The sequence below is a fragment of the Vanrija pseudolonga genome, chromosome 5 (genome assembly GCF_020906515.1).
Source record: "Vanrija pseudolonga chromosome 5, complete sequence".
NCBI lineage: Eukaryota > Fungi > Basidiomycota > Tremellomycetes > Trichosporonales > Trichosporonaceae > Vanrija > Vanrija pseudolonga.
Window position 1 is genome coordinate 96,940 of NC_085853.1, and position 22,020 is coordinate 118,959.

At 63.0% G+C, this 22,020-nt stretch overlaps 10 protein-coding genes across 10 annotated transcripts; 5 read left to right on the forward strand and 5 right to left on the reverse strand.

The window, feature by feature from the left end:
* Positions 1-190: 190 nt before the first annotated feature.
* vdh_1 (Vanillin dehydrogenase) lies at positions 191-1,828 on the reverse strand (the record flags this gene model as incomplete). The annotated part of the gene is made up of 3 exons (XM_062773241.1): positions 191-1,049; positions 1,118-1,394; positions 1,432-1,828. 3 exons carry the CDS (start codon positions 1,826-1,828, stop codon positions 230-232), a joined length of 1,494 nt encoding a protein of 497 aa, XP_062629225.1. The 3' UTR covers positions 191-229.
* Positions 1,829-2,977: 1,149 nt separating this feature from the next.
* Positions 2,978-4,828, forward strand: LOC62_05G006723 (uncharacterized protein; the record flags this gene model as incomplete). The annotated part of the gene is made up of 1 exon (XM_062773242.1): positions 2,978-4,828. The coding sequence occupies one exon, from the start codon at positions 2,978-2,980 to the stop codon at positions 4,826-4,828; it is 1,851 nt and encodes a 616-aa protein (XP_062629226.1).
* A 148-nt stretch (positions 4,829-4,976) lies between these two features.
* Positions 4,977-6,326, reverse strand: SPAC19G12.09_2 (NAD/NADP-dependent indole-3-acetaldehyde reductase). Its single transcript, XM_062773243.1, has 4 exons — positions 6,066-6,326; positions 5,519-5,794; positions 5,121-5,470; positions 4,977-5,064 (listed from the first exon to the last, which is right to left on the reverse strand). Exons 1-4 carry the CDS (start codon positions 6,298-6,300, stop codon positions 5,011-5,013), a joined length of 915 nt encoding a protein of 304 aa, XP_062629227.1. The 5' UTR covers positions 6,301-6,326; the 3' UTR covers positions 4,977-5,010.
* An 830-nt stretch (positions 6,327-7,156) lies between these two features.
* Positions 7,157-8,956, forward strand: SPCC18.02_0 (putative MFS-type transporter2; the record flags this gene model as incomplete). Its single annotated transcript, XM_062773244.1, has 4 exons — positions 7,157-7,444; positions 7,482-7,764; positions 7,803-8,552; positions 8,607-8,956. The coding sequence occupies 4 exons, from the start codon at positions 7,157-7,159 to the stop codon at positions 8,954-8,956; spliced, it is 1,671 nt and encodes a 556-aa protein (XP_062629228.1).
* A 1,372-nt stretch (positions 8,957-10,328) lies between these two features.
* On the forward strand, positions 10,329-12,719 carry freB_0 (Ferric/cupric reductase transmembrane component B; the record flags this gene model as incomplete). Its single annotated transcript, XM_062773245.1, has 3 exons — positions 10,329-10,783; positions 10,863-11,373; positions 11,410-12,719. The coding sequence occupies exons 1-3, from the start codon at positions 10,337-10,339 to the stop codon at positions 12,717-12,719; spliced, it is 2,268 nt and encodes a 755-aa protein (XP_062629229.1). The 5' UTR covers positions 10,329-10,336.
* Positions 12,720-12,756: 37 nt separating this feature from the next.
* LOC62_05G006727 (uncharacterized protein) lies at positions 12,757-13,689 on the forward strand (the record flags this gene model as incomplete). The annotated part of the gene is made up of 2 exons (XM_062773246.1): positions 12,757-12,778; positions 13,046-13,689. The coding sequence occupies 2 exons, from the start codon at positions 12,757-12,759 to the stop codon at positions 13,687-13,689; spliced, it is 666 nt and encodes a 221-aa protein (XP_062629230.1).
* Positions 13,690-14,528: 839 nt separating this feature from the next.
* LOC62_05G006728 (uncharacterized protein) lies at positions 14,529-16,081 on the reverse strand (the record flags this gene model as incomplete). The annotated part of the gene is made up of 8 exons (XM_062773247.1): positions 14,529-14,729; positions 14,769-14,934; positions 15,012-15,073; positions 15,114-15,290; positions 15,350-15,485; positions 15,548-15,571; positions 15,614-15,841; positions 15,939-16,081. 8 exons carry the CDS (start codon positions 16,079-16,081, stop codon positions 14,529-14,531), a joined length of 1,137 nt encoding a protein of 378 aa, XP_062629231.1.
* Positions 16,082-17,093: 1,012 nt separating this feature from the next.
* Positions 17,094-19,329, reverse strand: mppB (Mitochondrial-processing peptidase subunit beta). The gene is made up of 5 exons (XM_062773248.1): positions 19,195-19,329; positions 18,870-19,061; positions 17,452-18,516; positions 17,342-17,402; positions 17,094-17,306 (listed from the first exon to the last, which is right to left on the reverse strand). Exons 1-5 carry the CDS (start codon positions 19,252-19,254, stop codon positions 17,263-17,265), a joined length of 1,422 nt encoding a protein of 473 aa, XP_062629232.1. The 5' UTR covers positions 19,255-19,329; the 3' UTR covers positions 17,094-17,262.
* A 243-nt stretch (positions 19,330-19,572) lies between these two features.
* yipf5 lies at positions 19,573-20,615 on the forward strand. The gene is made up of 3 exons (XM_062773249.1): positions 19,573-19,892; positions 19,994-20,139; positions 20,177-20,615. The coding sequence occupies exons 1-3, from the start codon at positions 19,616-19,618 to the stop codon at positions 20,534-20,536; spliced, it is 783 nt and encodes a 260-aa protein (XP_062629233.1). The 5' UTR covers positions 19,573-19,615; the 3' UTR covers positions 20,537-20,615.
* PDX1_1 (Pyruvate dehydrogenase complex protein X component, mitochondrial) lies at positions 20,588-22,019 on the reverse strand. Its single transcript, XM_062773250.1, has 6 exons — positions 21,915-22,019; positions 21,727-21,861; positions 21,360-21,702; positions 21,141-21,318; positions 20,952-21,093; positions 20,588-20,893 (listed from the first exon to the last, which is right to left on the reverse strand). The coding sequence occupies exons 1-6, from the start codon at positions 21,973-21,975 to the stop codon at positions 20,739-20,741; spliced, it is 1,014 nt and encodes a 337-aa protein (XP_062629234.1). The 5' UTR covers positions 21,976-22,019; the 3' UTR covers positions 20,588-20,738.
* Between the last annotated feature and the right edge of the window lies 1 nt (position 22,020).

Consider the following 22,020-nt stretch of genomic DNA (forward strand, 5'->3'; position numbering starts at 1 on the left):
CGCCGCCGGCACATGCTCGCCGACGTCGCCTCGTCGCCTCCGACCCACCCCGCGTCACTTGCCCCGATGAGCCCCTTGGGCCGCCCCCGCGTCGATGCTCCGCTCCGGCCCGCTCCGGGGCAACTCTAACCGATGTTAACCGGCGGTCCGATATCGGCCACCCCCCACATCTGATCTCTACTGATGCATACACTTCTCTCTGCGACTGCATTGTGCTCGCGCTGGCGGGCTACAAGTCCATGCCGTTGAGGTTGAGCGGGCCGGGGTGCTCGTCCGGGATCTCAATCGTGCGCGTGTGAGTAAAGTGCCTCAGGCCCTCGACGCCGTTGAACCGCCCCCAGCCAGAGTTCTTCCAGCCGCCGTGCGGCACGGGGGGCGGGTCGGCGGGCGTCTTGCCGTTGATGTGGATCGCGCCGCACTCGATGCGCCCGGCGACCTGTGCCGCGCGCGCCGTGTCCCGGCCCCACACGGACGAGGACAGTCCGTACTCGGTGTCGTTGGCCTGCGCGACCATGTCGTCGAGCACTTCGGCCTCGGAGCGGCCCTCGTCCGGGATGACGACAATCGCGAGCGTCGGGCCGAACGACTCCTCGGTGTACAGGCGCATGCTCTTGTCGATCGGCGACAGGATAGTGGGGTAGAGCGAGTTGCCGCCGCGCCCGTTCGCCGTGCGCTCCTCGGCGATGAGGTCGGCCGCGCCGTGCGCGTACGCGTCCGCCACGAGGTCCTTGACGCGCTCCGCCGAGCGGGCCGTGAACAGCGCGTGCGCCTGCTTCTTCTCGTAACCCGCCCAATCCTTGCGCAGAGCGGCAACGAGCTCGTCGTACCGCGACGCGGTCACAAACACGCGCTCCGTCGACATGCAGATCTGCCCGGCGTTGAGGAACGCGCCGGCGATGATGTGGCTCGCGGCGATCTCAATGTCGGCGTCGGGGAGCAGCAGGAGGCCAGACTTGCCGCCCAGCTCCATGACCACCGGCTTGAGGTTCTGGCCCGCGAGCCCGGCGATGATGGAGCCGACGCGGGTCGAGCCGGTGAAGTTGACATGGCTGGAAGCGAGCGTCAGCGAGCAGCAACGGTGTTGTGTAGGCAACGATGCTGCCCCAGTCAGACTCACCGAATCCGCTTGTCAGAAACCAGCTGCTCCGTGAGCGCCGGCGCGTCCTCCGTAGCCACATGGACCACGGTCAGCGCGTCGCGCGGCAGGCCGGCGGCGTACAGCAGCTCTGCCCAGATCTGCTGGACGTACGGCGTCGTCTCGGACGTCTTGAACACGACCGTGTTGCCGGCCAGGAGCGGGGTGATGGTCGAGCGCATCGTGAGGATCTGGACGGCATTCCATGCCGCCATGGCGAGGCAGACGCCGTAGGGCTCGCGGGTGAGGATGCACAGCGCTGCGCAGGGTCAGTAATGTCCGGCCGGCCAACCCACAGTCGTTCGTCTTGATCTCGAACGGCGCGAGCGCCTCGTCGGCGACCTCGACGAGCGCGCGCATAAAGTTGTGCGTGTTGCCCGTGAGCCCCTGGGCCCAGCCGACGCTGGAGCTCGTCTCGGCGACGTTGGCGTCAATCAGGCGCTGGGCCCACGTCTCGTTCGGGTCGGTGAGCAGGTCGGCGGCACGGAGGACGATCGCCTTGCGCTCGGCAAGCGGGGTGTCGCGCCACGAAGGCAGCGCAGCATGCGCCGTCGCGATGGCTGCTTCGATGTCGGCCGACGTCGAGCGCTGCACAGAGTGCACTACCCCCTCGGTGGGGTGCACGACGTCGAAGGTCGCGGTCACTTTGGCCGGTGTGCTGCCGATGAGGTTGGGAATGACTTTGGAGGACATGGCGGGGGTGGGGGTGCTTGCTGGCTCGGTGTGCTCCTCACGACGCTTATAAAGTCGACGTCGCGCTGCTCACCTGATGTACACAGCACTTGCACATGCACGCCGCTTCGCGCTTCGCAAGCAAGCAAGCAACCTGCGCCGGCGGATGTACCCCGCGGTGCAGTATCAACAGCCTCCTAAGTTCCAGTCGGGGTCCGGCTTGGCGGCCCGGGACGGCGACAGAGCAAGAGATACGGCGTTGCGGGGGGCTTAACGCCGGTCGACCTGACTGCAAGCTCGTGCATGCCTCGGCTCGCAACCGTCTTGATGCTGGCGACGAGGTCAACCAGCCCGGTTGTTGTGCGGGGCAACAGAGCGCGAGTCGGCGTTTCCAAGACTTGATTGTGCGTGCCGCACCTTTGTGGGCCGACTTGACCTGCCTTGTCCCTCCACAGGCCTCCACTGGCCTCCACTGCCTCCACACTACTCCACCGACATGCATTCGCCGGGGACAGTGCTCTGCTGACCTTGCCGGGTTGTGTGTGCTAGCTAAAGAGAATGCTTAGCGAAGCGTGTCGGCGTGGCTGGCGGACTGGCGGGCCGGGCGGGGTGGGTCGGTTGACAGCACGCTGGTCCCCGAGCTCCCCGTATCCCAAGGAACCACCCCGGCCACCTCGACGTCTCCAACTCCTCTCCCAGAAGTCCTCGCTCACTCGAGCACCGTCCCATCTACTCCAGCTATAAACGTACTTGCTCCGACTCATCCTTTCGGCGTGCAGCTGGCTTGTACTTACCCCAGTCCCCGTCAGGGTGACGGCCACGCGACATGCCCGCGCGCGGAACAGGGAGCTGCCTGCCTTCCCTAGCAAGGGGTCGTCGATATGAATGACGGCAAGTAGACGGCGGTCGTCGCGTCAATGACCGCGTTTCTCTTGGCGCCACCCAGATCCGGCAGCTGGCAGCAAGGTTGGATGCAGTCGCGTCACCTTCAGCTCAAACCTCTGTCTCGCTCCTTTGCACAACTAGTCGTCACTAACAACATCTCCTCACTCACACAACCGCGAGCACCGCGATCACACTGGCAGTGAGCACGCCGACGCCGCACCGGCACCGCTGACCCCAGCCCAGGCCACCAAGATACCTACGATAACCGCACCGCTACTCCGAGCCATGGCATCGACGATCCAGCGCCCGGGCCTCGGGCTCCCTCTCAGTGCGTACATCCACGCGACGGCAGCCCAGGGCCAGTTCCCGCCCGCGGTCGCGGATGATCAAGAAGAAGAGCAGTGGAAGAGCAACTCTGTGCCGACGCGGGAACGCGCGATGCTGTGGTTCATCTCCGAGATCACCGACAAGCCCGACTGGCACACCAAGGTGCACGACGACGCCATTGTGGCCAAGTGGAAGGCCGAGCTCGCCGGCTTCGTCGAGCAGGGCAAGGACGCGGTGCCGCTGAACCGCGGCTTCTCGGACGCCATGTTCGACTACGCGCTCGCCGAGCTGCGTGACAAGGCCAAAGTGTTTGAGTCGGCCGGCGCAGTCAGCGTCATCGACTGCGCGGGGACGGCGATCAAGTCGGACACGGCGGTGAGCGAGGAGCTGCGCGCCCAGCTCATCGCCGCTGTCAAGCCGCTCGAGGATGTGCCCGAGGCCGAGAAGGACTGGCACCCAGGCAGCAACGGCCAGGTGCTCGACCTCGTCCACCCGTCCCTCTTCCCGCTAGTCTACGGCCGCACGCGCGTGCTCGACTGCGAGGTGACCCTCGCCGACGCCCTCGCCCTCGTCGGGGCGGGAGACGTCGTCCCCGTGCCGGAGGGACAGGAGCCCGCACCCGAGCCGAAAAAGTACACGCCGTGGACGCTCAACCGGCTCATCAGCTACAAGTACCAGTGGCTGCCTGCCGAGGTGGACTTTGGCACCGGGAGTGCGCGCTTCGCGAGCTACATCAACAACCTACACCCGGAGCAGAACAAGCCGCTGTACGGCGTGCTCGAGAAGCTCGTCGACGCCGCCGTGCCCCTCTGGGGCGCGGCATACAACCGCGTCATGGGCTGGGACGAGGTGGCCGACGCCGACGAGATGGCGCGTACCCGCGTCCCCGCGCTCGCGTCGGACCGCAGTTGCACCGTGCCCGACATCTGCGGGAACTACTGCTCGGGGTACAACCGCCCCAACCGCACCGATAACGACGAGAACGGGTGGACGCTCGACCAGGAGTGGTTCGCCAGCACGCACAGCTACGCGCAGCCCGAGCCCAAGGAGTACAGCTATCTCGGGTTGACCGCCGACGACCTCAAGCCCGAGCCGCCGCTGCATGCGCACGCGAACAACAAGATGCCCGGCCGGCTGCAGGTCATTGTCAAGCTCGCCAACATCCACCTCACGCCCGAGAACCCCTCGTACCCCGGCGGGACGTGGCACTCTGAGGGGCAGATGAACGAGCGCATCGCCGCGACCGCGTTGTACTACTACGACTGCGAGAACGTGACGACGTCGCGGCTGGCGTTCCGCGCCGTCTGCGACAGGGAGGAGATGTGCGCAAACTACCAGTACGACCAGGGCGAGTTTGAGGGCTTCAAGCAGCACTACGACGTGAACCCGGACGACTTTGTCGAGAAAGACCAGCTGAACGGCAAGCTCATCGAGCTGGGCGACGTCGTCACGCGCGAGGGACGCCTGCTCGTCTTCCCAAACGTGTACCAGCACCGCGTGGGCTCGTTCGAGCTCGCCGACAAGACCAAGCCCGGGCATCGCAAGATCGTCGCCCTGTTCCTAGTCGACCCCGCCACGCCCGTCGTGTCCACCGCCAACGTGCCCCCGCAGCAGCTCCACTGGCGCGACGCCGGCCTCGGCGACCTCCCGCCCGAGCTCACGCAGCAGATCTACAAGGACGTAGGGTGCCCGTATGGCTGGGACGAGGCGGTCAAGTTCCGCGAGGAGCTCATGGACGAGCGGCGCGCGCTCGACGCAGCGGCCGACGACCAGCTCAGGTTGGGCAACTGGAGCTTCTGCGAGCATTAGGGGCCTGGTGGGGTTAGAGGAGCTGTATGTTTAGTCCGTTTTCATGTCATTAGTGCACGCCAGTGAGCGGGGCGAGAGCCAGTGCCCAGTACCCCTTGGCTCCGACCCTCATCGACTCATCAGGCAACACATGCCATGCCGTTGCGCCCACGCCGCAGCCCTCATCTATCATCTATACGCGCTTAAGCGTCCTCGGGGAGGTCGGGCACGGGAAAGTCCTCGAACATGTGCTCCTTCTGCAATGTGTCAGCGGCGTGCACCCCACGAATCCGAAATCCGCCCAGCCACTCACGTAGAAGCGGTAGTGCGCCTTCTTGCCTGCGGCGTCAATCTCCGCGATCTGCTCGGCAGTGAGGTCCTCGAGCGCGTCGACGTCGGCGAGCTTCTGGATGCGCTCGGCGTTGGTGGACGTCGTGACGGCCACGACGCCCTTCTGGACCGTCCACAGCAGGAGGATCGATGCGGGGTCCACGCCGCGCTCGGAAGCGATGCGCTCCAGCACGACCTTGAGCGAGCCGCCGCCCGAGGGGTGGCGGAGGAGCGGCGACAGGGGGCCGTACGACTGCGTCACGATGCCCAGCGCCGCCTGCTTGGCGAGCAGCGGCTCGAGCTGGGTGAGGAGGAAGGGGTGGTACTCGAGCTCTGCGCGGCGTGTCAGGCCTGTCTGTCCAAGGCGACAGCGCCACTCACGGTTCACGACCGGCTTGATCCGCGCCACGGCGAGCACGTCGTCAATGTCCTGCGGGCGGAAGTTTGAAAAGCCAAGCGACGCGCCCTTGAGCGTGCCGTCCAACACCAGGTCCTCGAGGTACGTCCAGAACTCGCCAATCTTGCCCTTCTCCGGCACGTACGGGTTGTGGATGAGCACCAGGTCCGGGATGGTCTCGAGCTTGGCGATGGACTCGAGGATGGACGCGCGGACGTTGGCCGCGGTGGTGGCCTTGGCGGCGATGGTGTTGTCCGACACTGAACGGCGAGCGTCAGCGATCCGTGCGGCGTTGAGCACGACTCCCCCTCCCTCCCCACCCTCATACCCTCACCCCTCTATCAAACAGCCCTAAGTCATCTCGCCCACCCACCCGCCCGCCGAGCTGTCGCTCGCTACTCATCTCGCCCACCCACCCACCCTGCTAGCGCGAGCGATACTTTGCCCGCCCACCCACCCCTATGATCCTGCGCGATCAAGAAGTATGCCACCACCCACCCCTCCACCCGGCTGCCGCCTCCCCCAACTTACACTTGGTCGTAATCCACACCTCCTCCCTCTTCACCCCCGCCTTCTTAATACTAGCCGCCGTCTCGGCCTCGGTCTGGTACAGCTGCGCCGTGTCGATGTGCAGGATGCCGTCGGCGAGGGCGATCGCGCCGGCGTCAATGGCCTTGGTGCCGGACGCAGCGAGGCCGCCCGTGCCGTTACCCCATCCGATCGCGGGGACCTTTTTGCCGTCTGAGAGGGTGATTGTGCGGGGCATTGTCGTTGGGGGAGAGGCAGTGAGTGACAGCGAGGAAGTGAGATGGGTCAAGGGTTCCGTTGTTGATGGCGTCATGGTGGCAGGTTGGCATTTCAAAACCTCCCTCGACTCCTTCGGCGCAATCAGTCAGCATACCAAACCCGCTCGACGCAGCGGCACGACGGCATCGAGGACAGCGTGCTCGACAGCAAGCGCAAGCAGAGATACCGAGCAGATGGCCACACGACCTTTATATCGCCGCCATAGACTCCGAGCTTGATTGCCTCATATCCCGCCGCCCAGCGCGTCGTTTGGCGCGTCGGCGGGCAGTCACCACAACGTGATTAACTCAGCGCGCCGACGTCGGGTCGTCACCGCCGCCGCGGTCGTCGCCATCGTTGTCGCTCGGCACGACTCGCTCGGAGAGACAACCATGTGCTGCCTCGTCGCGTCGCGTCGCGCATGCATCACCGCGGCAGGCATGCCGAAGCACTCTCGTCAGTGCATGCATTTTGCTTAGCTGCAACCAACTCGCCGCGGACCAGAGTCGTCCCGAAATCAGTTTTGCCTAAAACGGACATGGAGAACCATCTCCGTCTCCGCGCCGCCAAGACAACGTTGTGGCTCCACCCCACTCGACTTTTGCCACGACAAAGTTGCTCCTATCTGCTCAGAGTTGTTCCATCTCCGCGCATATCAGTCAGGTCGAGTCGCTTCATGTCCGTCGCTGCGTGCTGTCATCTCCGCGACCCGTCCCCGAGGGCCGGATCCGGCGCGTGGCCCGCGCTGCACGCCGGAGGGTGTACTAAAGCTTTTGTTGCCCCCATCTCAAGTCGCCTCCCCACTGACTCTCACACTCCTGACACCACCACCCACCATGACCAGCGCATCAGCTGGCCCAGGCAAATGCGACAGCACGCCGGCGCCGGAAGTCGGCCCAGTCGTCCCAGACTACACGTACAACCTCGAACAAACCCTCTCGCGCACCCTGTCCAGAACGCTCTCCCCCAACAACAACACGAAGGAGCCCAAGCCCGACCTCGAGCCCATCGCCGTCGCCCCGCCAGCCGCCGACAAGGGGCCTTGGGGGTGGCGATGGCGCTCGGCCGACTGGTTCATCACTGCTGTCGTGGCGTGGAGCATTGCGAGCGACAACATCAGCTATGTGAGTGCGCGCGTGTGTGGCATGGGCTGACGCCAAGGCAATCATCGTCCCCGTCATCCCGTTCCACCTCGAGAAACTAGGGTACGACAACCTGTCCTCGCGCACCGGCTACCTTCTCTTCGCGTATTCTGGCGGCATCCTCATTGCGACCTTCCCGGTGGCCTACTTCTTCCACCGCTACAGGTGGCGCCGGGGCCCGCTCATCATCGCCGTGTTTGTGATGGAGGCGAGCTTCATAATGTTCATGCTGGGCAACCACTACGTCGCGATGATCATGGGGAGGATTCTGCAGGGCGCGTGTTCCTGTGTAGTTTGGACGGGTGAGTGAAGTCAGTGTGGACGCAGCGCTGACGCCCAGTCGGCATGGCGCTGATCACGGAAAACATCGACGAGAAGAACCTCGGCAAGCACATCGGTATCGCCCTCACGGGCTTCACGCTCGGCACGACCATCGGCCCGCCCGTCGGAGGCGCACTGTACAAGCGCCTCGGGTGGAACTCGCCGTTCATCTTCTGCATCGTCATCAACGCGGTCGATCTGCTCGTGCGACTGCTGGTGCTGGAGAAGCGGCTCATGCACAACTGGCACCCGACGGAGAAGGCACGGCTGGAGGTTCTCGCGTGCGCCGAGGCGACCGCCGCCCAGACGGCCGACGGCGCAGTGGCCACTGCCCCCGGCGACAGTTCCATCGCGGCCTCCACGACCGAGACCGCCGTCGTCCCGACCACGAACCCCGCCACGCCCGCCGAGCCAAAGGAAGAGAAACAGCTCTCGCCCTTCGGCGTCATCGTCGCCCTCCTCTCCATCCCGCGCGGCATGGCGGCCCTGACGATCGCCTTCATCTTTGGCCTGATGTACGGCGCAATGGACGCGAGTCTGGCGCTGCACGTCAACGATACGTGGGGCAAGGACTCTGAGACGGTCGGCTTCATGTTCCTCGCGCGCGGCGCGCCCGAGTTCTTCATCGGCCCCGTGGCGGGGTGGGTGGCGGACAAGTTTGGGCCAGAGTGGCTCATCCTGCCTGCTATTCTCATCAACCTGCCGTGGCTCCCGCTGCTCACGTTGCGCAAGAGCATCGTGGGCTTCTTCATCGTGTTTGCGTGTACCGGTGAGTCGGCGCCAACTACCATCCGGCCGCCAAGTCCCCCACTGACACCCCCAGGCTTCACCGAAAACGCAATCAACATCGGCGCGTCGATCGAGCTGGCGTATGTGTCGAAAATGCGCGAGGGCATAGGCAGCATCCACCAGTTCGCGGCCCTCAACCTCGCCTTCAGCGTCTCCCTCGCCGTGGGCTCAGTCATCGGCGGGCAGATTTATGATCATGTCGTCCCGAAGGGCTGGGACGTGATTTGCTGGATGAGCTTTGGCGGGAGTCTGTTGCTTGTCGTCCCGCCGCTCTTCTGGGCCGGCGACCGGCCGCTCGGGCGCCGGTGGCGAAGGAAGCACGCCGAGGTCGACGAGGCTGCCGAGGCTGGCGCAGCGCCGGCACCGACGGTCGCCGAGAAGTAGTAGGCGACGGCGTCGTCGTCGTCGTCGGGCAGAAGTAGGCCCGACGCCGAGCCGAGCCGAACGCACCCGTCGGCTCCACTGGCAGCATAGAGTCCCGTAGAACGCAATTGTACAACACCAGTAGCACCACTCGCACGCACGCAGGCACGCACCCTTGCTCGCTCGCACCCCTCATGCATCACTTGTCACCAATCACGCGACGCACGTTGGGTTGGCCGTTAGCGACACCCGACGCCTGTTCCGAGTTCCGACTGCGCTGGTGCGCCAATATCCTATCCCATCCGCAGCCCCCGGCGACTGAGCCTCCCCGGGCGGCGGTCGGCCGACGACACCCTGCCGCTCGCCGATCCCGCCTCACCGTATCGTATCAGATTACCCGCCTTGTGTTCTCGGCCTAGCCTGGCTTGGCTGGCTAAACGAGTCGGATCTGGCTGTGGAGGCCTTGGCGGGGTGCATGGCCGTGGCGTGATGAGGCGGGGGTGTGGATACGGGGGTGGACGCATGCAGTTGGGGGTGGACGCGGTGTCTGGCCGTTGGCTGGGAGCTGAGAGCGGCCAAGTGGTGGGGTTGAGGTGGCCGCGGAGTCGCGTGCATGTCGCTGACACCGCACCGGCTTGCTCCGTCTTGCTAGGCAAAAGCGGCAGCCAGCCTGGTGCCAAGTGGAGCACTGACGAGAATACCTCGACCAAGCACGAGTTGTTTTGTTCCAACACTCACGACCGGCTCCCTCCACTACAAGCCACCTCCAACGACGGGATCTCGCAGCCGTGGATCTCGTCGCAAAGCCCTCAAAAGTCCAGACCCACCCACCCACCCCCGGCTTGGCATTCTGTATTCGTCTCGTTTGGCCCACTTGTCGGCTGGGCATGCTGGCCGTTGGCGTCAAGCCGCATCGTGATCGGCCGAGGCGGCCACTGTTGGCGAGTCACAGCCCTCGCGATGGAGGATGTTTCCGGCCCCGCGGCCACGTTGCGGGCCGGATGGTGTCATCCTGCGTGTGTCGAGGGTATCTGATAACACCCCCCCCATGCCCGCTTCGACGTCTCGAGCCGCTCAGCACCCGCCGCGGCCAACGAAAATAATTCTCGAGAGGCACAACCCCCAACCTTGGCACTCGGAGCGTCGGCCGAGGTGCATAGTTAGTGCTGCACTCTAACTCTGTTCCGAGTAATGTTGGGCGTCATGTAACTCTATGTATCCTGGACCAGTGATCCTGCCTGCGTGCACGACACACTGCGACAGTTATTTTTTTCGGTGTCGCCGACGACGTGTGCATGTCGGCCGGCCGGCGGGCGGTGGTGCTCGCTGCAGTCGAACAATCTGGGGTATATAGGCGGCCGTTTCGACTACATGAGGCCTTTCCCAAGACTGACAAACAGCATGAGGCTCTCAACACTCGCGCTCGGCGCGCTCGCCACGCTGCCTCTAGCCCTCGCCGGGGAGAAGGTAGTCGACACCAAGCACCGCCCGACATGGTGCTTCAGCGCGTGCGACGACACCCTCTCCCCCATTCACTTCACGGACAAGAACGACTCGCTAGGCTACTACCAGTCCAAGCTCGCATCTCCGCTGTACATCGCGTCCGTCGTCGGCTGCATGGAGACGTACTGCAAGGACCATGCGCTCGTGGGCTGGGACTACGTGCTCAACTATGCCAAGGAGCAGGGCGTCGAGGCGCCAGCCTACACCTCGCTGCTCAAGCTCCTCCCGCCCCTGTCGAGCATGGAGGTCATCGACACCGAAGTCGTCATGCACAACACGTCGAACATGTACGCGGCTCCCGTGCTGCCCAACCAGGTCAACTTTGACCATGGGAGGGACACCGAGGTGAGTATGGCGTGGCGCGGGCAAGTGGCACTCGTCCACCCTCTCCTCGCCAATGTAAATCCACCGCTGACACGCCCAGTGGACATGGGATGACGAAATGATCATGCACCATGCTTTCGGCTGGGCCCTGTGGCTCCTCCTAGGCCTGATGGTCATTGTCGGAGTCGCGAACCGTCTCCTCACAGCGTACGTGGCACACAAGCACCGCAACAGCGTCGACGCGGAGTCCGCCGGCGCGTCAAGCTCCAAGGCCACAGGCCTGACCCGCGCGTACACTTGGTACCGCGGCAACGTGTCCACGCCCGCGCTGCTCGGGTACCGCCACCTCCAGCCGTGGGGGTGGGTGTCCATCCCTACCCGCCTCCAGGCGATCGCGATTGCATTCTACGTCATCCTCAACCTCATCTTCACGCTCGTCGGGTACCATGTCTTCCCGGAGAACATGTACTACTCCGAGTACCCGACCAGCTTCCAGCTGTGGCGCTACGTCGCCGACCGCACGGGCATCATGGCGTTCTACAACCTGCCTCTGCTGTGGATGCTGGCCGGCCGCAACGACTTCCTGATCTGGCTCACGGGCTGGACTTACCGTGAGTGGCCCGGCGACGACAACAACTAACCCCCAGAATCCTGCAACATCTTCCACCGGTGGGCCGCCCGCGTCGCCGTCGTCCAGTCCATCATCCACTCGGCAGCGTACACCTGGCTCGAGCGCGACGACCCGTACTCGGAGCTCTGGGCGCAGGAGTACTGGCGCACCGGCGTCATCGCGACGGTCGCCATGTGCGTCCTCCTCCCGCTGTCGCTCAAGCCGATCCGGGACAAGGTGTACGAGGTCTTCCTCATCCTGCACATCTGCCTCGCAGTTGTCGTGCTCGTCATGCTGTGGTACCACGTCAAGATCTTTGACGGGTCGTACAACCCCTGGCTGTACGCGTGTATCGGCGTGTGGGCGTTCGACCGCCTCCTCCGTGTCGGCCGCATCGCCGTGCTCTCCTTCCGCACCCTCGGCCAGCAGAACACTGTTGCAACGATGACGGGTGGGCCCGAGGGCCTCGTCCGCATGAGCGTCAACTCGTCGGTGCGGCTGCACCCCAAGCCTGGCAGCTACTACTTCCTCTACTCGCCGCGCTCGATCAAGCCGTGGGAGAACCACCCGTTCACCCTCGGCTCGTGGGAGCAGACCGAGGCCGGCACGACGCTGCACTTCCTCTTCGCGCCCCAGGCCGGCTGGACGCGCAGCATCCAGAAACGTATCGCCAAGGTCAGCGACGGCGTGGCCCCCTCCACCTCCATGCGCGTGCTTCTTGAAGGACCCTACGGGCACGACCACCCGGTCACGTCTTACGAGAACATTCTCCTCATCGCCGGCGGCTCGGGCATCACCGCGATCCTGCCGTACGTGTTTGCGCTGCAGAACGAGTCTGGCCCACGCCATGCCCGCCACGTCACGGTTGTGTGGGTGGTCCGCAACGCGCACTACGCTGCCGACGTGCTCGCGCGCGAGCTCGCACCAAAGCACACGCATGGCATCGATATCCAGGTCCATGTTTCTCGCGAAGAGGGCGCCACGGCGTCCGACGTGATTGACGAGCTGCCGACCGATGTCGCCGCCGAGGTGGAGAGCGACGACGGCAGCAGCTCCAGCCCGCAGGAGAGCCCGGTGCACGAGAAGCCCGAGGGCGGCAAGGAGCGCGACAGCGACAGCGACGGCGAGGGACACTTGCGTATCCGCTCCGGACGGCCAGTGATGGACACGCTTGTCGGCCGCTCCGTCTCGCAGCTTATCGGTGCTGAGCGCCTCGCCGTGCTCGGCTGTGGACCGGCCGGTATGATGGACGACCTGCGCCGCGCAGTGTCGACGCGGTACGGCTCCGGCGAGGGCCAGGTCAGCGGGTCGACAATCGAGTACTTTGAGGAGGCGTTCATGTGGTAAAATCAGTACTGTAGTTGGTACATAGATATGAGTAATCATGGCATGCTGTATGAGACGAGGTGAGGTGGCCAGTGGACGAGATGGTGGACGGCCGCGGCTTGGTTGTTATCGATGCTGTTGTTGTTGTTGTTGTGTGACTCTGCGTCATGTAGTGTGCCTCGCCCTCGTCGTGTCCCTGCGCACCGCATGCCGCGTTAGAGTTGAGTGACAGCGCGTGCACCTGGAAGGAAGCGGCGGCGGCCGCGGTTTGTTCCAAGTACTCCACGGCATATTCCAGTGTGAGTGCCGTTCTCGTTCAGCTTCAACCGCCACTTACACAACGCCAGCTGACCTCCATGTCGTCAAGAAGCTTCTGACCAGCATCATCGTCTGCATTACAGACTCCTCCGGCACCATCCAAGGTCAGGGCCTCCTCGTTTTCCCCGGCCGTGTCGCGCTCGAAACGATTTCCCTTCCAACCCGTGAACGGCTTCGAACCAAGGCGTACGCGGGGATGGATGCTCCCACTGTCTGCCTCCTACCGACGTACATCGCCCAAAGCCCCCGTATGGAGTGGCTCCGCCGCCTTATCAACTCGATCCGTCTCTTTTCAGCCCCAAGGTGGCAGGGCAACCCATTTTCGGACGACAGCACCATCGGTCAGACAGTGGACGCCCTCCGGCGCTTTGTTAAAGCGACACTCCAGATCATTCGCCAAGGTATCGACCGGTACGACCCCCTGTGGAAGGTTGGGGTTCTTATTCAATCAATGGAGCACGACCCGATCGTCGGCAAGGACTTTATGCCAGCTCGACTGTTGGCGTGCTACATCGATCCGCAGGGAAGGCTCGATTACGAGCTTGCCACTCTGGGCAATGTCAAGGCTCTACTCCTCGACGACGCCTCGTACATCGTGTCTGCTGAGGAGCTCCTCACAGGGCACACTGCCCCTTATCGCCTACTGGACCACCGCATCCTTCCCTCCTCGTAATGCCTGCCGTGTGCCAGAAATGGTGAAGCCACCCCCAATGAGTTGCACAGTACATACAGTGATTAGTGACAATGATGAAACAATGCAGCTCGTGTTCAATACAAGCACGTTGAAACTTCAGGTCATGGGGGCACGGGGAAAGAACTGCCAGTTCTGTTGATCGCGGAGCACCTAACCTGGAGGGCAAGATGGACCGCGGGGTTGACCCAACCGACACACTGCAGCAACTTCAATGACCGACAACTCTCTCACAAGACTCCAGTATCTGGTCAAATCAGCATGCAAAAGAGTGGCCCCCGTTCCCCCAGCCCCCGCTCTCTTGCATAGAGTGTAGGGGGCTACCAAGCATCGCCACAACTCCCGCCGTCAAGCGCCCAGAGGGTTATCCTCCTGGGCGGCCACCCGCGCCGTGCGGGTGCAACCATGTCTGACGGTCAGGTCGATGAGTTTTGGCGACACCTGGGCTCGAACACCGCCCACCGGGAAATTAGCGTGCTAAGCTAAGATCGCGGTGTGTTGCCCGTTTGGCGAGTGCTCGAGTCAGAGGAACGAGGTGCTGGGTGGGCGCGGGGGAGAGGTTATGACGGCTGACGACGTATGAGACAAGTCAGTCGCGATCTTGCCCTGAGGCACGTGGTTTTTCTTTGCGGCGTGCAGTGGCCATGACAATGCAGAGCCGTGTGGTATGTGCGCCTGGTGCCCTTCTCGGGCTCCATACCTGCCATGCCCTCGCCACACTTGTCCTTGGTCCATACAAGTGTCCTTTGTAATGTCATGACATTCCCGCGGCGCAGACTACGTGTGGTGTGGGGTCCGGTAAATGTACAACATGTGACTAATCAAATGTCCAGAGTTCGACTGCCGGCGTGCCAATCCCCCTTCAAGTTGACCGGCTCGTAGCGCGTCTTGAGATTGGCCTGGATACCGGCCTTGATGTACTCTTCGACATTGTCCTCAATCGGGACACGGTGCTTATGGTAGTACTCGCGCAGCTGCCAATCCGACCAGCTCCAAAGCCGGTGCCGCGAGCCATGTTCAGCCTGCGGTGCATTAGTGCCACTCGCCACATCTGTCCTCACCCTGGCATTGGCCCAAAATGAGTCTTTGTCTGGTGTCGGGGTTTTGCGGTCTTGCCCGCTGCAACGCGTCTTGGGTCCCAGCCCAATCTGCGAGAGGCGACGATTTGCTGCAATAATGCGGCAGAAGAGGTCGATCTCGGGCGACGACCATGCGCGCTGGTTGGAGCTGGTATTGCGACGCAGCGGCTGCTGTGTTCTATATATCAATCAGCTTTTTGGTCCTGGGTAATAATATCAACTCACGGTGCTACGGTGCCGCTCTTGGCGAGCGGCTTCACCACGGCCAACGAGGTCGCTCCAAACTTCTGTGGGTGTGTTTAGCTAGGAGTATGCAAGGGGACTTACCTTGCCCATGTCTGTCCCGTCGGCAGCCTCGGCCTCGGTCTGCAGCCGAGTGTTTATCCCCTCCTGGACGCAGCTGTCCACCAGCGAAGCCCAAGTCTCGCCGCCCCGCTCGTACCGCTTAGCCCAAGAAGAGGCGGTGTAGTTTTCGAGCAGGGGCCCCATGAGGGTGTTTGACGCCTGAGGTGGGTGGTGAGTAACCTGTATTGTCTCCTGTAACATGTTCCTCGGTATCTCACCATAATCCTCTCCCAAGACTCGAGTTGCCAGGGGGCCCAAGTAGTCTTGGTCGCTCGGGCACCTTGCAACTTGGTGTCGTGTGGCCCCAACGCCGCAATCAACCTAACTGCAAAGTCGTCCTCGTTTGGGGTGAACCTGTGTGTATGGTCAGCTCCCTCGGGCCGACGTGGTGGGCTACCTACGACCGTTTTACTCACTCTGCCTTCATACGGCGTTTGTACCTGTCAAGTTAGCAAACCCACATCGGTACAGGTTGAACATACGCTGGCTCCTCGTTAACGTCAGAGTCCTCGTCCTCCTTCCCATGGCATAAAGCGTGGTTGGATTGCAGCTCTCGAAGAGGCGTCCCAGTAGAGGAAGCATCAACGATGCCGGCCCACTCGAAGCGCTGCTCCATCTGCCTCTTGCTGATCGTTTGGCGCTCAGTCCTCAGCGACGCGTCGATCTGGCTGTCCTTCGTGGCCTTGATCTCGGGGATGAGAGCCTCAAGACTGCAGCCAACGACAACCTCATGGAACCCTCCACCGCACGCATAACCTGAGGGTCAGTTGGTATTTTGAGGGTAGCCTCACCTCCTTCAAGTCCAACCCTTCCTCGCGCTCCTCCTTTGTCCTCAAGTTGTGGTCGATGCCACCGAGAACGTATTCCTCGACGTGCTCGTCGAGGGCGGGGCGTAACGCCGGCAGTGTGCGGTCCAGGTACCGACGGTGTGGGAACGGAGCCGAGGCCATGACTCCCCGTAGTCGGCATAAGATCTGTGAGCAACCCATACATTGCACAGAGAACTCAGGCCTACGACTAGGTCACGCCAGGGCCCTTTGACCTTGAGCGAGTCGTCGTTCCCACGTGTGCGTTCATAGGCGATAACCCTGCAAGCAAGGTCCCCCTGCTCATCTTCCACGAGATTGTGGTGGCCACTGGCCCCGTGTCACCTACTTCGGGCGACAAGAAAGTGGCCCGTTCCCAAGTGAGGGGTTAAGTTCCACCTCTCATCCGTGATGATCGATGCTTGCTGAGGGTACGTGGAGTACGGCAAGGTGCGTTGGATTCAGTTTGGCGAGGGGTGTTGGATGAATGAGGGAAGGGAAGGAGGACGAAGACGAAAATATGGGGAGCGGGTTGGGTAGTTAAGCATGTAACGAGCATCAGTGAGGCCGACAGAAGGGCGCACGGACCGGCAGAGGGCGTAGGGCGCATAGAATGTCAACGCCCAGCGACACCCCAGCGCTCATCCTGGCCCAGCGTCACACGCCGGCACGCCGGCGTACATGAGCCGCAGCACTCCACTACTACTCACCACATTGTAAACTCTTGGGCCGAGGGGTGAACGTCATGGCAGGCGTTGATGAGTGTGTCCGTGTGGCGAGGGCTAGGTGAAGGAGGTCGACTGATTGACTGTTGGAAGGGTATAGGCGAGAAGCACGGTGGGAGGAAGACGACGGACCTGGGGTGATGTGGCTGAGCGAGGTAGGGTAGGAACCAAGGCAGGCAGCCCAGTGATACGTGGCAACCTTGAACCGACTGGTTGGCTTGGGGCTGGTAGTCGGGTAGTAACGAGAGATAAGCTTGCTGCTTAAGGAAGGGGTGTGGACGAGTGGGTAGTCATCGTGTCAGACGGAAAGGAGAGTGAGGGGATGCGTTCTACGCTTGTATGCTCGTCTATCGTGGGCGATGGGTCTGGCCGAAAAGCATGAGTGGGTTTCGTCAAAACAAATCCAACAAGGAGTGAATTCAAAAGTGGAGGTCAGGGTAATAGAGGTCAGGGTCGAGGATTAGCGGAAGCAAATTGAAAATGACGCCACAAGTGGCACTGTGGCACCACAATCCAACCGACAGAGTCTCCTCTCCTTCTCGATCTCTACATCGATTTTACGGTGCATCCAGCTGCCTTTCTAAGTTCCCAGAGGCGTGCTTAAAAAGTGAGAGAACTCAAATCGGCCCTGAGCCTAGAGTAGTCTTACGTAAGCGCGATTCAGCTATGCATGACTCACCAAGGATGCCCTCGACACGGCCGACGGCGGCAAGAGCGAAGTCCTGGTCCCAGAGGTACTTCTGTGTGGATGTCAGCCAAACTTGAACAGTTGCTTCCGCGATGACGTACCTGGGCGACACGCTTAATGTCCTCCTCGGTAACGGCGTTGACGTAGCGCTCAATCTCCTTGGGGGTGTAGCGCTTGCCGGTGGTGATGATCTGACGGCCAATGTCCTCGGCGATGGCGGTCGAGCCGTCGAGGCCAAGGAGGAGCGAGGCCTTGAGCTGCTGCTTGGCGCGCTCAACCTCGGCGGTCTGGGGGCCGATGGACATGCGGGTCCACTCCTTGAAGGTGAAGTGGATGAGGTCGTCAAGGTTCATGAGGTTCTCCGAGACGAGGTAGATACCCCAGAGACCAGTGTCCGAGTACGAGGTGGAGAAGGACATGAACGAGTTGGCGAGGTTGTTGGAGGAGATGATGTGGCTGAGGCGCGAGCTGAGGAGCGACGAGGCACCGAGCGAGCGGTCCCAGTTGCCAAAGATGGACTGGAGAACGAGCATGGGCCAGTAGTCGGGCGACTTCCATCCGACACCCTCGACGGCAATGGCAATGTTGACAGTGTTCATGGTGTCGTCACGGATGCGGACCTCGGAACCGGTGAACTTGGTGGGCTCGTGGCTCGACTGGCCGAGGGGGATGGGGTTGGCCGAGACGGGGAGGTTGGCAAAGTTCTCCTCGGCGAGCTTGACGAGGGCGTCGTGCTCGATCGAACCGGCACCGACGAGGACAATGCGGTCGGCGGTGTAGTTCTTCTGGATGTACGAGGTGAGGTCACCCTTGTTGATCGAGTTGATGTGGTCCTTGGGGCCAAGGATGGTGTTGCCGAGGGCCTGGCCCTGGAAGGCAACGGCGTGGAGGTGGTCAAAGACGACCTCCTCGAGCTGCTTGTCAACCTCCTCCTGCTCGCGGAGGATGACGTCGCGCTCGCGCTCAATGGCCGACTCGTCGAGCTTCGAGTTCTGGAGAATGTCGGAAAGAATGTTGACGGCGGCGGGGACGTCCTTGTCAAACGCCTTGGCGTAGTAGACGGTCTGCTCGCGCGAGGTGTAGGCGTTCAGGTGAGCGCCAAGGTTCTCGACCTCGAGCTCGAGCTGCATCTGCGAGCGCGACTTGGTGCCCTTGAAGGCAAGGTGCTGGGGAGGTTGTCAGTGATAGTTCGGAGGTCGAGCGGCCTCTCCTAAAACTCCCGTGGCGTCGAGGCATCGTCGACCAGTCACAGGCCGTTGATGACAGCGTCGGGGTCGACAGTGGCGGCAGCGTGACAAGCACCTGCCACACGCCGGAGCTGCCATGCAAAGCTCGGCGATCATGAGCCAGACCAGAGCATGCTGACAGCAGCAGCAGCCTGCACACCCGGCCCACGTCACGGCTGACCCGACCCCAACACCCGACATCCGAAACCTCGAATCCACCCTCCGGATCTCTCTCCGCTCATCCTCCACGCCTCCGGGCTCCCTCTCAACCCCTGCATAAACCCAATACCCACCTCGAGGAAGTGGGCGGTGCCGCTGGCGTTGCCGGCGTCGGCGCGCGAGCCGGCGTCGATCCAAAGACCAACAGTCGAGGTCGAGGCGCCGGGAATGGTCTCGGTCGAGATCGAGAGACCATTCGAGAGCACCGACGTCTTGGTGACGGGGTCGGCGGTCTTGACGGGCGTCGCGAGGGCGCGGGCAAGCGTCTGCGGCATGCATGTCAGCAGTGTTCATGTCCTCCGACGACGAGTCGGGCTCCGGAGCCTGGCCAATGAGAGCTGGGCCATTGTGCTCCATGCCGACGACGTCGCTGTCGGAGTTGCGGTTGCTTTGACGCACCGGCTGGCGGAGCTGGACCGCGGGGCGGACGGCCCGGGAGAGGAGGCGGGCGGCGGACATGGCGGGAGAGGGGGGGGGGAGGGGTGTCTAGAGGATGATCTAGATTGTGTCGAAGAGTGAGATGGAGGCGCGGACTGCGTGCCCACGGCTGGCTGGCTGGCTGGCGATGCCCAGGGAGCAGCAGAGACATCCAGAGCATCCGTACGCTGGCCAACTCGCTCTGCTGCCGGACAGGATCGGGCCAGGAGCTTTTAATCCCGTACGGTGAGGGCGGGATTTAGCCACATGTGGCACTTGGGACATTGCCTTCGACGCGTGGAATCAACACGTCACCGGTGGGATGCATTCAAGTGACAGCGACAACTCATACATTGCATCGACAGCACGACAACTCCGGGGCACACTCCCCCCACCCTCCGCTATGTTCAACCAAAACGCGTACCAGAGCTCGCCGTACGGCGCGCAGACCGAGCCCCTCGCCTTCTTCCAGGGCGGGCCGTCGGCTTCCTCCAGCTCGAGCTACTACGGCCACGGCAGCCAGGGCCGGTCAGGCGTCGAAGGCAACCTCGGCGGCGGGGGGTACGCGACGGGCCAGATGTCGGGCTCGGGGCGGATAGGCGGCATGCTTGCGGGCGAGGGCAAGTGGTGGGAGGCGTTTGGCAGCGGCGGGCTCGAGGGCGAGCCGGGATTGATGGAGGGTGAGTGGCGCGGTCGCTGCGAGCTGGCGAAGCCAGCGAGCGAGCAAGCGCACGTCGCTGCTGGATCGACAGAAGGAAGCGCCGCCTTGCTAACGTCCCAGAACTCGGCATCAACCCCTCCCATATCCTCCAAAAGTCGCTCACCGTCCTCAACCCCCTGCGCAAGGTCGACGCCAACATTATGGACGACGCCGACCTCGCAGGGCCGTTCGTCTTCTGCTTCGCCTTTGCCTTCATGCTGCTGCTGGTGAGCCGCGGCGTAAGGCTCTCCGCTAACGCGTCAGTCCGGACGGCCACAGTTCTCGTACATCTACGGCGTGGGCCTGCTGGGCACGATCGCAATCTACACGCTGCTCAACCTCATGTCGGAAACCGGCGTCGACGCATATCGCACCGCCTCGGTGCTCGGCTACTGCCTCCTGCCCATGGTCGGGCTCGGCGGGCTCGGCATCGCGGTGCGCAGCGACCACATTATCGTCTACGCCCTGTCGATCATCTCCGTCGTGTGGTGCACCTACTCGGCCAGCTCGATCTTCGTCGCCGTCCTCCGGATGGACCACCAGCGTCTGCTTGTCGCCTACCCCGTCGGCCTGCTGTACGGCTGCTTTGCGCTCCTCAGCATTTTCCAGGTGGCGAAGAAGTAGACGGGCGACGCAGCGCCGTAGACACAGAGACTCAGCAGCCGTAGACACAGTAGCATGGATCGCATTTACGCATGGCTAACGCCGCCGCGCAGGGCCAAATGTGCATAGCAATGTGTCCGGCTTAACAGCAGCGTCCTATACTGACGCCAGCTGCAAGTTTTAACCGTCTCCGTCTCTCTCTCGCCTATGATATCATGAGTGTCTAGAAAAGCCCGTCGTACTCGTGCTTGGCAGGAGCAGGAGCGGCGGCGGCGTTGGCAGCGGCAGGTGCTGGTGCCGCGGGAGTGGGGAGCAAGGAGCCGTAGTCGGCAAAGATGTCGTCGTAGTCGGCGTCGGTGACGCGCGCGCTGGTGGGGGCTGTGTCGTGGGTTAGCAGGCTCAACGACGAAGACTTCGCAGCCGTATCACCACGTACCAGCAGCCGGAGCGACGTGAGCAGTGGCCTTGTTAAGGCCCTGGACGATGAGGCGGCGGAGGGCCGGGCCGTCGAGAGGAGGCTCAGCCTTGGCCGGAGCGGCGGCAGCGGCACCAGAACCAGCGCCAAAGACACGCTTGGGCTGGACGGTGTCAGCTGTCGTGCGCGGAGGAGTACAGCGCAACCCACCTCGCTCGCCTTCAAGCCGCTGGGGCCGACAGTGTCAGTGAGGAGCTTCTGAGCCGAGCCGAAGGGGCTCTTGACGACGCCCTCGGCGGCGAGGACGTCGCCCTTAGTGATACGGCCGTGGAGACCGCTGCCCTTGATGGCGTCGATCTGCTCGGGTGTCAAGTTGGACTCGGCCAGTCTGGGGCGTTAGGTTGACTTGCAGGTGGTTATGCAACCCACAATCTGGCAACAGAGGGGAACAGGGGGAGCGCGCTGTGGAGCTCCTTGTGGATAGGCTTGGCGGCCTCGGTCGAAGCAGGAGCAGCAGGCGCAGGCTCGGCAGCCTTGGGCGCGGCCGCCGCCGGCGCGGCATCCTCCTTGGGAATCTCGGGCGCGTGGGCCGACAGGTCGGAGGGCACCTCGATCTTGGAGAGGTCGTCGCCCTCCTCGGCGAGGATGGCGATCACCTGGCCCACGGGGATGTTCTTGGTGCCGGCCGGCGAGAGGATCTTGCCGAGGACACCCTCGTCCTGGGCCTCGACGTCGATGGTCGCCTTGTCCGTCTCCTGCAGGCCGTTAGTCTCTGGCGGCTAGCCCCCCGGCCCACGTACAATCTCGAGCAGCACGTCGCCGGCAGCAAAGGCCTCGCCCTCGGCCTTCTTCCAGTCGGCGATGCCGCCCTCGGTCATGGTCGGCGACATGGCCGGCATCTTGAAGAGGGTGCTCGCGAAGCGCGCCGACGCTGGGTGTGTGTGAGCTGGAGCCGACGTAAGATGGATGCAGCGCTGCACTCACCAAAGCGAGGACGGGTCAGAGCAGCCCTCGAGACTCGGGCGATGGAGTATGCTGCCCGCATGATGGTTGATTGTTGCTGATGCCTTGATGTCAACGAGATGTCAGA

What these genes read in the sequence shown, in the direction of transcription:
- mppB (XM_062773248.1), bottom strand. Translation starts at nt 19,254, where the DNA reads ATGTCCGCCGCCCGCCTCCTCTCCCGGGCCGTCCGCCCCGCGGTCCAG. An exon ending in CGGTCCAGCTCCGCCAGCCG is followed by an intron (nt 19,062 to 19,194) that starts GTGCGTCAAAGC and finishes TGCATGCCGCAG; the next exon opens with ACGCTTGCCCGCGCCCTCGC. An exon ending in CCGTGTCGAGGGCATCCTTG is followed by an intron (nt 17,307 to 17,341) that starts GTGAGTCATGCA and finishes CGCTTACGTAAG; the next exon opens with ACTACTCTAGGCTCAGGGCC.
- yipf5 (XM_062773249.1), top strand. Translation starts at nt 19,616, where the DNA reads ATGTTCAACCAAAACGCGTACCAGAGCTCGCCGTACGGCGCGCAGACC. An exon ending in CGAGCCGGGATTGATGGAGG is followed by an intron (nt 19,893 to 19,993) that starts GTGAGTGGCGCG and finishes CTAACGTCCCAG; the next exon opens with AACTCGGCATCAACCCCTCC. An exon ending in TTGCCTTCATGCTGCTGCTG is followed by an intron (nt 20,140 to 20,176) that starts GTGAGCCGCGGC and finishes CTAACGCGTCAG; the next exon opens with TCCGGACGGCCACAGTTCTC.
- SPAC19G12.09_2 (XM_062773243.1), bottom strand. Translation starts at nt 6,300, where the DNA reads ATGCCCCGCACAATCACCCTCTCAGACGGCAAAAAGGTCCCCGCGATC. An exon ending in GGTGTGGATTACGACCAAGT is followed by an intron (nt 5,795 to 6,065) that starts GTAAGTTGGGGG and finishes CTCGCCGTTCAG; the next exon opens with TGTCGGACAACACCATCGCC. An exon ending in GATCAAGCCGGTCGTGAACC is followed by an intron (nt 5,471 to 5,518) that starts GTGAGTGGCGCT and finishes CACGCCGCGCAG; the next exon opens with AGCTCGAGTACCACCCCTTC.
- PDX1_1 (XM_062773250.1), bottom strand. Translation starts at nt 21,975, where the DNA reads ATGCGGGCAGCATACTCCATCGCCCGAGTCTCGAGGGCTGCTCTGACC. An exon ending in TTCCCCTCTGTTGCCAGATT is followed by an intron (nt 21,319 to 21,359) that starts GTGGGTTGCATA and finishes CTAACGCCCCAG; the next exon opens with ACTGGCCGAGTCCAACTTGA. An exon ending in GCGGCTTGAAGGCGAGCGAG is followed by an intron (nt 21,094 to 21,140) that starts GTGGGTTGCGCT and finishes GACACCGTCCAG; the next exon opens with CCCAAGCGTGTCTTTGGCGC.